The 14,765-nt window shown below is 31.0% G+C and overlaps 2 protein-coding genes across 3 annotated transcripts in view; one reads left to right on the top strand and one right to left on the bottom strand.

Moving 5' to 3' along the window:
* The window catches only part of LOC143199181 (cystathionine beta-synthase), an 84,102-nt gene that overhangs the window by 24,527 nt on the left and 44,810 nt on the right, over positions 1–14,765 (bottom strand). The window lies entirely within an intron of this gene.
* Positions 769–14,765, top strand: part of tfc (Brevican core protein triforce) — a 105,069-nt gene continuing 91,072 nt past the window's right edge. The window contains exon 1 of the mRNA XM_076409010.1: positions 769–1,090. Coding sequence (XP_076265125.1) covers positions 985–1,090 — 106 coding nt within the window. The 5' untranslated portion in view covers positions 769–984. The remainder of the gene's footprint in view (positions 1,091–14,765) is intronic.

The following is a 14,765-nucleotide window of genomic DNA, read 5'->3' as shown; positions in this document are numbered from 1 at the left end:
TACTATTTATCATTTACAATTTAATTTTTTTGCCCTTGAAAACTTGCGTTCCAAAATGCTGCTATAATAATTTACAATATATAGTTATTCACAAGCAAACTACAAAAAAAAACATAAAACCACCTATATTACCTATAAATCTATATAAGCATAAATTCGACGCATTACTTTCAAGGTCGCGGCTAGGACGGAAGGCCAGAACGTTAAAAATCAGTCGAATGAACTAGTAGAACCGAAAATAGTAACTAAAAGTAAACGACTGAAACAGTCGATAGTAAATAGTAATAAAATCAGTCGTACCGAAAATAGCGACTGAAATAGTCGATAGTAAAAAGTAGTCAATTACTGAACAGTCGATAGTCGATTCCAGTCGATTGTTCCCAACACTAATATAAACTAAACTGCCCATGTCTAAACATCTCACTCATCACCACCATTTTGTCTCTTAAGCATACCGCCTCATCTTCGAATAATCGTAGTCAGAGGTGTTAAAAGCCGCATGATATAGCTACCAAAACTATATAAACCAAGAATGTAATGATTTTTAATAATCTATGTTATATACCGAATTTTACAAAAACAGTTGAGGTGGTTGAACGGGTGACCAGTTCATGATTTTCGGTCCTCTCATTCGACCTGGTTCCGGTCGTCTGTCTGGCGAAAAAAGAGAGAAAAAATGAAAGCGTCTCCGTAATCTAACCAACGTGGATATTGCCGTTGGTCGTTCGTTTTCAGTCGATCTCTCTCTCTACTTGCACGCCGTACTATACAGTACGACTCTGACAGCTTCCTCGGGCGCCGCCGTCTAACTGCGTCTACGACGTTTCGCGGTACTTAGCCGTTGCTTCCGGGTCCAAGGTCAAGACGAACCATCCTCCTTGGTGGATTCTGTCTCACGCTACATAAGCAAATTCCTCGACGCTTCGGAGAAGATTTCGCGGGCACGCTTATCTATTTTCAGTGTCGGTTCCTCTAACGAACTTGATGACTATGACCATGAATACGGTTTCACGGTTGGCCCTTATTGCGGCTCTTGTGATATGTCAGTGTACCGACGGCCAATTAAATTCGGGATATTCATCAGGTGGTGGTAAGTGAGTTTTTACCATTTCATCCTACGTTTTAACTTTTATGAACGTTTGTTGTTTATACAAATCTATAAATAAAATTTATAATTAAAAAAGTCATGTAACGAATTGAATGTGATTGAATTATGTTTATTTTATTTACTCAGTTCATAATAAAACAGTTTTTGTATTTGTTTATATGTATACACGTTATATGCGTTTATATGCGTACAAATTATTTGAATGAAGCTAGATTACATCTAAGACTGACACTTATAAATATTTTAAAGATTTTTTTTCACAAAATAATCTGTATACTTTCAACATATATTTTCAAAGATTTTTTGGTTTATTTGCTCTACTTTAGCTTGCATATTTTTACGTAACACCTAGTTGAATATGTTTCTTCATATTTTATTGAGGTAGAAGCTGAAATGTGTCTTATAATTTATATTTGTATCACAATTTTCTTATATTAATTTCATCTTCTCCACATTTTGCTTATATTTACAAACTTTTGAGATTGTGAATATATCTTTCTATATATATATATATATATATATATATATATATATACATAAACGATATATGTCAGCTATTATTTTTTTGGTCAATAATTTTATATAAAAAATGTAAACATTTCATAATAATATAGTTTGTGCATTTGTCTATAGGCAAACAAACCTATGTCTTCAAATATTCTGAAGCCTGATTATAACTAATGTTGTCATTAAGACATTGATACGATATTAATTTATTACCCTATTATATTCTAATTTTCTATAAACCTGTAATCAATAGCCTTTTATCAAAATTTAAAGAAAGTTCATTATTCCAAGCATTCTAAAGACCACCTAACCAAATTTTCTAATAATATATAGTTGTGGATTATTTTCAGGTCGCTGAGTTGCATTCCTTTTATATGACATATTTTACATATAAGTTACGTGTTTCTTTTTAAATATTTTATTATATTATGTATATATTTATGTCTCAAGGCATTCAAGAAAATCTTATAGAATTATCTCAGTTAACATAGTTGCTGTTTAGCTATGATACTTAAGACATGGTGTAGAAAGTCACCAAATGTTCTCTATGACTTTAAAATGTAATACCTTTAACATATAAATATTATTGGTACTGCGCTGTAATTGTGACAATAGTGCTAGAATTGATACGTATAAGAATGTTAAATTTGTTAAGTATAAAAAGTTAAATACTCTCTCTACTATTGTCAAGTATTTATATTCTATGGAATGTTAATAGGTTCTTTTTGGAGTCATATATACAATTAGTTTAATGAAGTAACGAATCGTTTTACATAAATTATGAAAAATAAATATAGTGAAGGAATAATTCATATTTTGTTTTGTAATTTTGTTTACTTTCACTCACATATGTTCATTAATTATGAATATTCTTTGATATCTTTCTATTATTTCGTTACTTTCAGTTTTTGTTGACGAATATATAAATTATATCGTTGCTATGTATTCATTGTATATATATTTAATGGTGTTTAGTCGAGGCCCTGAAGTAAGCTAAACAGTTTAGAAATTAATAAGCCTTTGATTTTTTTATTATAAAATTAATTAGTTCTATTAGTTAGTTAATCAAAAAGGCTTTTAGTCTCAGGTGATACCATCATTTGTTAAGAAATTAATGTTCAATTTTCCTCAGAACACATCTGATTTATTTTTGTTTTGTTATATTATGTTTTTACATTATTTTTGTTTATCACATTGATTATTGAATATAGCAGAACTGGTTTTACCAATCATGTTTGCGGTTTAAATAATTGAACTACGTTCCATCAAATAATACTTTTGGCTTGTAAAAAAACAGTGGAGGTAATCTAAAACTACTCCAGATTTTTATTTATTATATATTATCTAGCTATGAATAAAATAAGAATCAAATACTTGAATGATATAAAGCATTGAAATTGTTCTCATATTTTATATTGATAAATTTTTGGTCGTTTTAACTCACTAATATTTTATGTATGAACGTGGGAGATGTTTTAAATATCGTGGTCATATCACCTTGTGTTGTAAAGCGTGTTACATGAAGCATATTTAAGGTTCACTTATTTTGATCGTTTGGCCTTTGACAATAACCTTTTAATAAATCTGTTAAGTGGTCCAATTTTTTTTGGATAAATAACGTGAGCATCCGTAAACTGACATAGTATAATAAATGCAGTTACAGATGTTGATGTGTAATCTCTGATTTTAGGATATAGTAATGCTATTTTTGTAACATTTTTATTAAATATGATCAAAGACATCCTCCTGATCTAGATAGATTGTTGATATAAATAGTTAAATTCAAACAAGAGAAAGGATTAAATTAAATGAAATTAAAAAATGAAAAATGTTAAGCAAGCAAGACTATGAATTTAAGAATTTAGGTGCTACAAAATGTGACAAAGAATATTCTTTCTTCAAGACGTTTAAGTTTAATCCACCCGATCTGTTTAAGAGACCTTTTCATGACATGAGATGTTGACCTATTCGATACTGATCGAGACACGCAGCTAGCTTCAAATTTTATGTTGCTGTCAATTTATGTGAAAGATTGAACAATTTAGTATAAATATAAATAAGTTAAATGTCACCAATATCGAAGAATACAAAGTAAACATAACCTATGTTTAGAAGTATGTTTTTACAACTATATATTTTTCTATATATGTATCAGAATAAATTACTTCAAAAGTGATCATAGTAGAACGTTTTACAAGGTGTTTATTTGCAAAAAAAAAGACAAAAGGTTAAATTGGGTAAACCACCACCTTGGTAGCCGCAATCATCAAGACAATGAAATGGTCCTCCAGTTGTTGCCAAAGTCGTACTAACTAGGTTATGTAAACCCAAGTAAGATGTCTTCGGAGATTGTGTTTAAGTTAGCCAGTTGTTGCTGTCAGTCAGTCTATACTTGGGAGTCTACGTCAAGCTATATGACCAGTTCAGAGAAACTCTGATTAGTTTATTAATAAAAACAATAATAGTTACATTTAATCTAGTAGCAAAAAGTCTATAATAACACAATAACAAATTCTATCCAGACGATATTTACATAAACTTTATTTTATTAGTTTATACCTTTTGGTTTTATCTAAATTGTTTTAACATTCATTGAACTAGGAGCTATTTATTATCATACTAATCATTGGTTCGATGATGTTGATTTTTTCATTTAAGTAATTGATGAATATCATTTATCTATATTGAACCTTAGTACAATGATGACAGTCAGCCTTGATCAATGATTATTTTCTATACTCGCTGAAAATTTAATCAAGTTATGCCTATATACAGTTATAAAAATAGCCATATTGTAGCCATTTAACAACGGAATAGTAAAATTAGAATTTCAGATATTTTTATATATTTAAATGAGATTGAAATTTGAATTTTTTTGCAATTTTAAATTTCCTGTTCAATAAATTACTCGCGTTTTTAATATGTAGTAAGTCTTAGCAACGAACATTTGAGACATATTTTAGAATAGTTGTAAAAATGGAAGCCCGTGAGGCAACACGATATTAATCCACTTAAAGTTGCCCTTTCTTTTATTTTATCTACATTTATTTTTAGAATGTAAGTCTCAGTTGCACGAAAGTATCCGTATATACTTTTCCGCATATGGTATGAGTCTTTGCGTAACATGCACATGATCTCTATTTATATTTAAATCGATGGTATTAAAAATTAATGTTACTTTTAAATATAGTTTTATTTTTTGAAACTAGAAAATGAATTTGGTATCATATAATGCTGTCTATATTTTTTATGTGTTATTTTTATTAGTTTAATTTCTTCTTGGGTTAAGAAATGGCGAATCAAATTTAATGCTACGTAACACACACGTACAAAAATATGTTGCTCAACAGTGATACTTGGTTCTAGATTAATTCGATATGCGAACGAAATAAAATACTTCCGCATGACACTGAAAGCTAAGCTCAAGCAGAAAGAGCATGTTAAAAAGAAACAAGCATTACTTAGTATGAGACTCAAAAAACCGCGTATGGACATACCGTGTGGAAGTATGGGATTGCATAAAGAAGCAAAGTATCAACATGATCTTTACAATATTGTTAAAGCCCATGTTATGTTACATATGAGGACATCCATAAAGATAGAAGGGTACCAACAGTCAGCAAATAAATTCAACGGCTTACTAAGAAACACTAAACGAGATTACGTGAACATAAAAATGTCGAAGAACTAGAACTAACAACAACAGTGGACTAACCCTAAACTATGTGTTTGAAAACTATTAGGAACAATACTATAGTTATAGTTAGTAACTAGTTAACTAGTAATATGTGTGATTCCGTTTTTTTTTATTCTGGCCTAAAAACCTGGCGGTGGAATGCATGACGCATATCGCAGAGACTTGCCCTGGAGTGACAAGTTGGACCGGATTATGTGGGTCTGTCTCTGGGCTTACCAATACACTAAACTGAAACACTGTGGATCGCTACTGCTACTGCATTAAATTTGGGGATATGGCACCCGCTGATCGGGCAGCCGTTATTGGACACGAGTGCCCGGCGATTCTATTGATTCGCGAACCTGAGTTAACACACAACTGGATACTGTTGTATGGGGGCAAAAGTTATGACTGTAGCGACGTATGAGGGCGTTTCAGTCTGGAAAAGGGGGGGGAGCTTGGCGGTGACGCGGTGCTAAGCTCCCAGCATGTCGACCAGCTCGCGAACAAGCGCGTTTTCAGAAGAACTTGAGCTGAGTTGTTGTTTGTGGAATGATTGAGATATGAAGTGCTTGATTTCTGGAGTGTCAGTTTTCCTATGAATTTGATTATTTCTGACAAACCACGGAGCGTTTAATATTCTCCTGACGAGCTTATTTTGGAAAACTTGAAGCCTTGGTTGGGTGTAACAAACTTGAAGTAGACATTAGATCCGTACAGGAGTACGGACCGAATTAACTTCTTGTAATATAAGCATTTGATGGAGATGGGAAGTCTGCTAGAAGGGCAGATCAGAGAAGATAGCAGGTTTGCTATCCCCGAACCTTTCTGGATTGCTTTCTAGATTTGGGAATGCCAACCGAACCGTCGGTCGAAGTGGAGACCTAGGTATGTGACGTTATGCAGCCATGGAATTATTGCGGTGTCGATCTTAAGTTGCGAGACGCGCAGTGCGTAACGCTTCTTATGGAAAATGATGGTCTAGGTTTTCAGGAGGTTGATTTGCAACCTCCAAAATTTGAACCACTTGACCGCATGATCGAGCTGTTTCTGTAAACGTTCATGAATTGTAACTTCGAGCCTGGCGGCCGTGAAGAAAGCAGTGTCGTCAGCGTAAAACAAGACGTCAATGTGCTCTTTTCTCGGAAAATCTGAAATAAAGAGGTTAAATAACGCTGGGGCTGTGTGAATCACCATAGAATCTTTCCTATAGCATATAAGGACCTCTAATTACTAATCTAATAATAATTTTAAAGTATCTCTTATTTTTTCCGAGATATAGGCATCCGAATTTTATTTTGCGGCTCTGCTAGACTTTCTTCGACAAAATTATTTAATCCATTAAACTAAGCGAAGGATTCACCAGCTTTCTTATAGCATATGTGATAAAACCCGCTAATTACGAATTTAGCAATCGTTTTAATTTATCTCTTATAGTTTCCGAGATGTAGGCCGCTGAATATCATTCTGTTTTTCTGGCGGACTTTCTTTCGCTCCATAGTTACTAAATCCTCCATACTAAATGAAGGGCTCACCAGAGAACCCTTCCTGTAGCACATACGGCCCTTTATTTCGCTACACAATTATTAAATCCGTAATTCTAAGTGAAGGATTCAACAGAGGAGCTTCCCTATACTATATAAAACCCACTAATTATGAACTTAGCAATAGTTTCAATTTATCTTTTATAGTTTCAGAGATATAGATCGCTGAATATCATTCTGTGCATCCGGTGGCTTTCTTCCGCTTCACACCTACTAAATCCTCCATAATAAGTGAAATATCCACCAGAGAACCCTTCCTGTAGCAGATAAGGCCCGCTGATTATGAATGTAGCAATCGTTTCAATGTATCTCATACATTTTCCGATATATAGGATTCTGAATTTCACATTGCGACTCTGCTAGACTTTCGCTATACAATTATTATATCCATAAAACTAAGCGAAGGATTTACCAGAGCACCTTCTCTATAATATATAAAATCCGCTACTTACGAATCTGTGGAAAATCAATTTATTTTTTAGAGAACAGAACAGAACTTCATTCTGTGACTTTGCTGGGTTTTCTTCTGCTCCCCAATTACTAAATCCACCATACTAAGTGAACGATTCACCAGCGGTGCTTTCCTATGGCATATGTGACCCGCTAATTCATGGCAAGCATTTCAATTTATCTCTATTCACGAATTATTGATCTTTCTAATTATTATTTGTTTAAATGAGTCTATGTAGTGCTTTTATATAAATGCATAGACCCGTGGATTACTTCTAAAGATGAAAAAATTATCCCGATATTGCTGTGGGTAAAATTTCGAATAAAAATAGCACGTTTTCCTATCACTCAATTTGTCAAAATTTAATAACAAAGCAATCGGTCCTTATTTTTAAAATCAAATCTTGCAAATAATTTCATTTTATATTGTGTTTTAACTATACTTTACTATATTTTTTATTTGCAATATTTATTTTTTAATTTGTTTTGATTGACCATTTATTGTTTTACCAATGAGTATATCAGTTTGAGGCTACATTTAAATCAGAATGTATAATATTCAGTGCCTATACTCTATTACTTTAGTTCTTATTTATATAATTTGCATTTGGTTTAATTGTTTAAATGGATTATTTTCTGCTTAATGATAAGACAACAGTCCTGTTAAAAGTTATTTTTATGATTTTTGTATTAATTATGTGTAGTAATTGGTTCTAAGCACATAAAATCACTTTTCGTATGAATGAATATAAGTTTAGATCATAACATATAAGAAAACTATTATAAGCATTCGTTAATTGTAATATGCGCAACTTTTGGTGTTATATTTTTGAACCTACAATACTAAATTAACACTGCAATCTTTCTGTGTATGTGTATTCGACATGATTAATATGTTAAGTATCATTTTCCATACTAAACATTACCTAACACGTCGAGACATATACATTCGTTTCAATGGATTCCCAAGTTTGTTCAGTATATTGCGCACAATATTTGATTTGAAACATTTCACCTGTGTTGAGTTAAAGCTTGATGACATTTGGAATATATAAATATGGTTCTGGCGTAATTTTGACAATTTGATTTTCTTTGGCTCGTTTCTTAATCGCTCCCAAGGTTTTCAGTTACTTAATACGAGTACACGTGTTAACTGATTCTAGTTAGAAAATTAAATCAATATCATATTGAAGTTAATAGCATAAAGGAAAACAATGCTGAAATCACACTAATTAATAATATATTTTTTTATTATTAATATGTTATTATTAGTTGTTTCTGACTATAATGTGTCTCTACAATAACTTAACACTTGGTATGTAGAAAGACCATTTGGTTCTTAATTAGTCTTCACTAAAATAAAATAAGATTAGTGGTATTTTTCAGTATTTTTTTTTTATTTAGTGCACTTCGCTACTCTACACAAGATTACATGGCTACCTCAGTGTTAATAAAGGGTTGCAGCATTTTGGTGATAACATAGGAGTAACGGCTTTCTTCATGCCTTGTGACGAATTTCTTTTTTTTTAATTTTCTTTATGACAGTTATTATTAGTCGTTTCTGACTATAATGTGTCTCTACAATAACTTAAAACTAGGTATGTAGAAAGACCATTTGGTTCTTACTTAGTCTTCACTAAAATAAAATAAAGATTAGTGGTATTTTTCAGTATTTTTTATTTTGTCCACTTCGCTACTCTACACAAGATTTCATGGCTAGTTCAGTGTTAATAAAGGGTTGCGGCATTTCGGTGTTAACATAGGAGTAGCGGCTTTCCTCATGCCTTGTGACGAATTTCTTTTTTTTTTTAATTTTCTTTATGGCTGTTGAAATCCGAAGGTGTAAGTAATTGTTCTTATAGTATCTGAGTGCGTCCACAATACTTCTCGTTTATAGTTTTTCGAGTTTAATAGGTCCATATGGGTTTTAAAATTTGTTTCTAGAGCAGCAACTTATTATGTCCGGACATTTTCTTCCAAATAAACAATACATTCTTTGTATTTTAGTTTGAGCTCCTTTCTTTTCTTTTTAATGTGCTCGTTCCAATAAAGTTTTGTGTCAAGATTTATGCCAACCTACTTGCAATACTAGGACTCAAAATATTGGTTTGCGGCACTGTTTTGTTTAATTCTAAACACTCTGGGTAAGATGTGGAAGTTCTAGTGTTCAACGTATTACTATTATATTTAATTACATTCGATATACTTAGTACAATCTTAATTCATAAATTAATTTATTACTACTGTTTTGTTGTACTTGCATTAATACACAAGGCGAGTATTGGAATAATACATCAGTATGTATTTCCCAGGTTAGAATAAAACGAATCTACTTAAGCTAAAGTCAAAAGCACACTTAACTACACTAACACACACCAAACCAGTTCGTGAGGTTTGTTTCGTTTCATTCTTCTGATTTCTTGTGAGTTGTCTAGTATCTGTATTGCTTCTACATTGCTGTGATTTAGTTTGTGACATTGTTTCATGTTTTAGGGCGAAATATTGAATCACTTGGTGTATCCATTTTATTCCGAGATCATGGTGCAGCTCTTCGGTGGTTACGTAGCGATAAGCATTGGTAATTAATCGTAGAATTTGGTTTTGGGTGCGTTCAATTACTAGTTGATTTGATGTTTTGGTGCAACCCCCTTTTTGCGCCCTATAGGTTCAAATAGGCTTTAATATTGACTTATAAACCAATCTCTTTTGATTTTCGATCAATTAGAGAGTATCTTCCGACTAACTAGTACGACTAGTACAGTTGCTTGACTTTGAGTCTAATTTGCTCTGCTTTTGTCTCACATGATGTTTCCAGTTTAACCTACCATCGAGATATATTCACCGCAACGAAAAATTAACATGGACAGATTTGAAGCTATTAAGCTGTATTTTCCAGTTTCTAGTCCATTTATAGATCTTATTTTCCGCTCCTTGTACTTGTTGTATAGCCTTAGACAGAGAAACATATTTTTTACCATTATAACTGGGTCGTCAGCAAATGTTACAAGTACTGTTTCTTTTGTTGTTTGGATATCAGCAGTATAGAGCAGATAAAGAAATGGTGGCAAGGCACTGCCTTGTGGAACTCCAGGCGAAATAGCTTTAAGTGTTGAGAATGTATGTATTACTGTATGTACCAATGTATTACTTCGGTAACAATTTATACGTGAGTCTCTGCCATATCAAACTTCATCGAAGGGTTGAAAAATATTTTTTTTTGTATTGTACTATTTGAACCATTCAATGAATATATATTATTTAAACTATATATAATTTCTTATTTATATTTATTTAATTGTCTTCTGAAATATTTTCACTGAGATAATATATAATTTCGGACTAATGTATGATTATTGTATCCACAAAAATTGGGGAAAGTGAAATATTTTGCTGGTAAATCATATTAAACGATTCGATGTTTTCGCGATAGTTTTTGTTGCAATTTGTAGAATGTTCGATAGACGCGAAACATTCTTAGTGCCATTGAACTGGTATTCTCTTATTCTTGATTGTTGGCCTACATGCTCTTTGTACCAGTAATACCATTCTGAGAGAGGTTCGTTCATACAACAATCTAGTAGTCGTTGCTTATCATTTATTGGGTTTGGAAAACGAAATCAACTTATGCTACGAGAGTTAGGCGATTTATGTTGAACGTCTTAAATCATAATAATATTTGTATAGATATTGTGTGTTCCATTTTTTTGGATAAAAAAATTAAGCTGATACTGAAAGTATTTATGAAAATTTACCAATTTCGCAAGAGTTCGCGGTATTTACTACTTTTCTCTTTTTACCATTATTATTTTTTATTTTTATCTCAGCTAAGTACTGTTATAAAGTGCGAATGCCCAGACATATATTGTTTATAACGCACAGTATTTAAGTACCAACTAAATTAATGCTAGTAGAAATTATTATGTTGTTGTAAAAAGGCTGATGAAGAACCTTCTTTAAGAAACCCTTTACTTCATTTTGGCTTTGACACCACAAAATTCTAATCTAAATGAGATTATTTTAATATTAAAGTAAATCTAATGCATATATTATCGAGGGATTTAAGACTACAATTAAGTACACTGTTATAATAGTTTGTAGGTTAGGGTTGTGTTTGATTATATTTACATTGAACTCTTTTCCATATCACCTATGAGTTAGAGTTCTAGGCGTGTTTTTTTATGTATTTGTATACCCGAGGCCTAATCCACCTAATTAACAATTGTATTTCCAAGTAATCTATTTTACTTTCATTAGAGAGCATATTAATATTTTACACTTAGTTCTTGTGTCTTTCGGTATAGTATTTCCTTGTAAGGACATTTTGATGTAACTGTATTTATACTTAGTTCCCCTACTTTGTTCTGTTAATACGTGTATACATCTTTCTTGATGATTTAACCACTTCATTCTCCTTAATGCATTTACCATATCTGCAAAACGGTTACTATTCTTTCTCTCCTGATAGATTTTAACCAAATGGTCGTATATATTCTGAACAGTCACACAAAAATCTGTGCGCAATCATCTGTGCACATAAATCTTTTACACTTTACAATAATATTCCCTACTCTCATCACCCTGTCAACATTGAATCATATCATATTCAGAAAGTTTTATTCAAGTGAATAACTAAGCTGTTTCCAATTTATCTGACATTTGTTCACGATTTCATTTTTTGTCAATTTCTTTTTCAATGTCCCTTATCGACAATGCAATGAATAATTTATAAATATTATGACTAATAAAACCTAATCAATTGTTGTTCCAATGTTTTTTTTTCCATCAGCTTTTGTTGCCATAACACGAATTTTATTATCATCTCATTATTATCATCCATGAGTGACCATTCCATTCTCACCTATTCTGAAGATTCTTTCTTCCATTAAGCTACTGTGACAATATAACTATGATAAATTATAATTTAACTAAAAACTTATACTTCTTAAAATAAAAATTCATTCATACAATTTTGTGTTAAGTTGCATTGGTCTACGCAAATTCAAAGTTAATCTACTTTTCGAATTTTAAGGCCATATATATATATGGATTTTTGAATTGTATATAAGACGTAAAATTACTGCTAAAAATATTTTCTTTATCGAATGTATATTTATATATCCGATGGTGACGATGCAAGAAAAATGGAGGAAAAAAAACATACGAACTACTCGATGTAATATATACTTCATTTGTCATCAAGTATATATATCAAAGCTGCTGGTTTACATACTCGTATGTTGGTTGGATACATTGTATGATCTTTAGTGGATCACCTTCAAATACTGAATGTATTTTTCGATTGTTTATCACATTTTTTTTTCTTAAACCGAGATAGATGGGTATACCCGTATCGCGAAGAATATAAAAAGATCACAGGTGGTCGAACTATTGACCATGAAAAAGTTCTCGTTTTATTCTTTAAATTGCACAGTCGAAATGTGGAGAAAAACGAATGGTTTAACAATCAGTCCAGAGTATTCGGGTGTGTCCGTTCATAATTTATTAAATTATACCACTTATGGTGTTGGATAAGTGTAAGGAAATGATGCATTAAAATTATAGGGATAATTACGGAACAATTTCCTTATAAAGAAATCGATTATATCGTGATCATGTTCTGGCATAAATCTTGCACGACGTTTAAATATTTTTGTTTGTTTAAGTGAATAGTTTTGTTTATTTAGAGTAAATATCGCGGTGAAAGCTTTCCGATAATTACATATTTAATGTTAATTATTTTGTTACGTATTTGTATATTCCTATTATTCCTTTTGGTTTTTTGAAGGTTTTATATATTTTTCTATTAATTACATATTACATTAGATATGTTTAATACAATTTTAATTTACAAATTTATTTATTATTCTTGTTTTATTTTATATACAGCATTGGTGATTAATTGTAAGAACATTATTTTTTGTGTGTTGGATTACCACTTGGTTTGATATTTTAGTGCAACCCCATATTTGCACACCATAGGTCCAGATTGGTTCTATATGTGTGTATAACTTATAATAAACAATATAATCTACGGCAGAAAAATAACCTACCTCTTCGTCCAATATATCAATTTCAAAAATAAAAGAGCCAAAATTCAAACTAGGTCAATAAGTCGGGCGTTGAAAAATGTTTTACTTTAAATCATTGTTATATGGAATCAAACTATGGGGAACTAGAAAGTCTAATACATCCATCATACAACAGCTTCAAAATAAAGTCTTCCGTACCATTGTCGATACTCCTTACTATGTTTCAAATGAAGTGATACAACGCGATATTCCTCTAGAACCAATAATGAGTTTAATTCAATGTATCAGCGAGTGTATTGGGATGCACTGACACTCTTTCGAAGTACTTCACATAAATACATTTAATTAAACTTATTATTGGTTCTAGAGTTTCTTTTTTCTATATATATATATATATATATATATATATATATATATATATATATATATATATACTTAATGAAGTGATTTTCTACATGCCATGCATATATAACATAAACTTAAAAAATACTTATTGCCATCTGGGCAGATTATGGAACTACTAAGAGCAGTAATAAAAATAATAAAAAGAATCACTGTTATTAAAGATGTATCTTAAGCATAATTTTATGGTATTATCAGTTGGATAATTGATTTTTTCTTCTTATGTTAGGCTGAGGCTTTTTCTTTTTTTTATCCAATTGATCTAAAAAGTTACCATAATATAATTTTACTTAGTGAAGCTCTATGTTGGTGGTACTCAGGAACAAAATTCATTTTAAATTCTAAATTCACTCTTTTGATTACATTTTGGTTAACGATCTTTCTTTATTTTTCACTTTTATAATATTCGGAAGTACAGAGTTTAATACAGGAAATGAATTTTAGAACAAAATAAATGAAATTTTGATGTGAAAAATATGTATGAAAAATGACGTAACAGTTGTTGAATTATTGGTAATAAAATGTTTATCCATACGAAATTTTCTTTCATAATGATAATTGGTACTGTTTGTAATGCTAAAACGAAGAAAAGTCTATATCTACATATAAAAAATAGAATTGAAAATAATTAATGTATATTATTTTTGAAGAATTGAAGTTGATTAATTTGTTGACATGTGTCGATTAAATGCCAGTTTTTAAAGAAAAATCATCTTGCAATAGAAAAATTGTTCATTATTGTATGTCATCATTCAATATCATCTTGCGGATGCACTGTACTTCATTATATGCGATTATTATTTATTTGTTGACATCATAAAGCTACATCGATTGGCTTCGAGTCGTTATTTCAAGCCAAGAAGAAAAGGAAATCAAAATATTTTATTAATTAGAATAGACAGCTTTTAGCTGATGGGTTAGATAAATTTTTTTGTTCCAAACGATGAATATGCATCCTGTTAAACATTAACACTTTCTATTAATTGAGTTAAGTATTTAATGGTAATAACATTTAGATTGAAAGTGTTTTACCAAATTCTATTGGATGG

The sequence above is a fragment of the Rhynchophorus ferrugineus genome, unplaced genomic scaffold (assembly GCF_030347505.1).
Source record: "Rhynchophorus ferrugineus isolate W39M unplaced genomic scaffold, kcgeb_rfMv2 rfM6, whole genome shotgun sequence".
NCBI classification, from domain to species: Eukaryota; Metazoa; Arthropoda; class Insecta; order Coleoptera; family Curculionidae; genus Rhynchophorus; species Rhynchophorus ferrugineus.
Note: the sequence above shows the minus strand (reverse complement) of the source record. Positions and strands in the feature narration are given on the sequence as shown.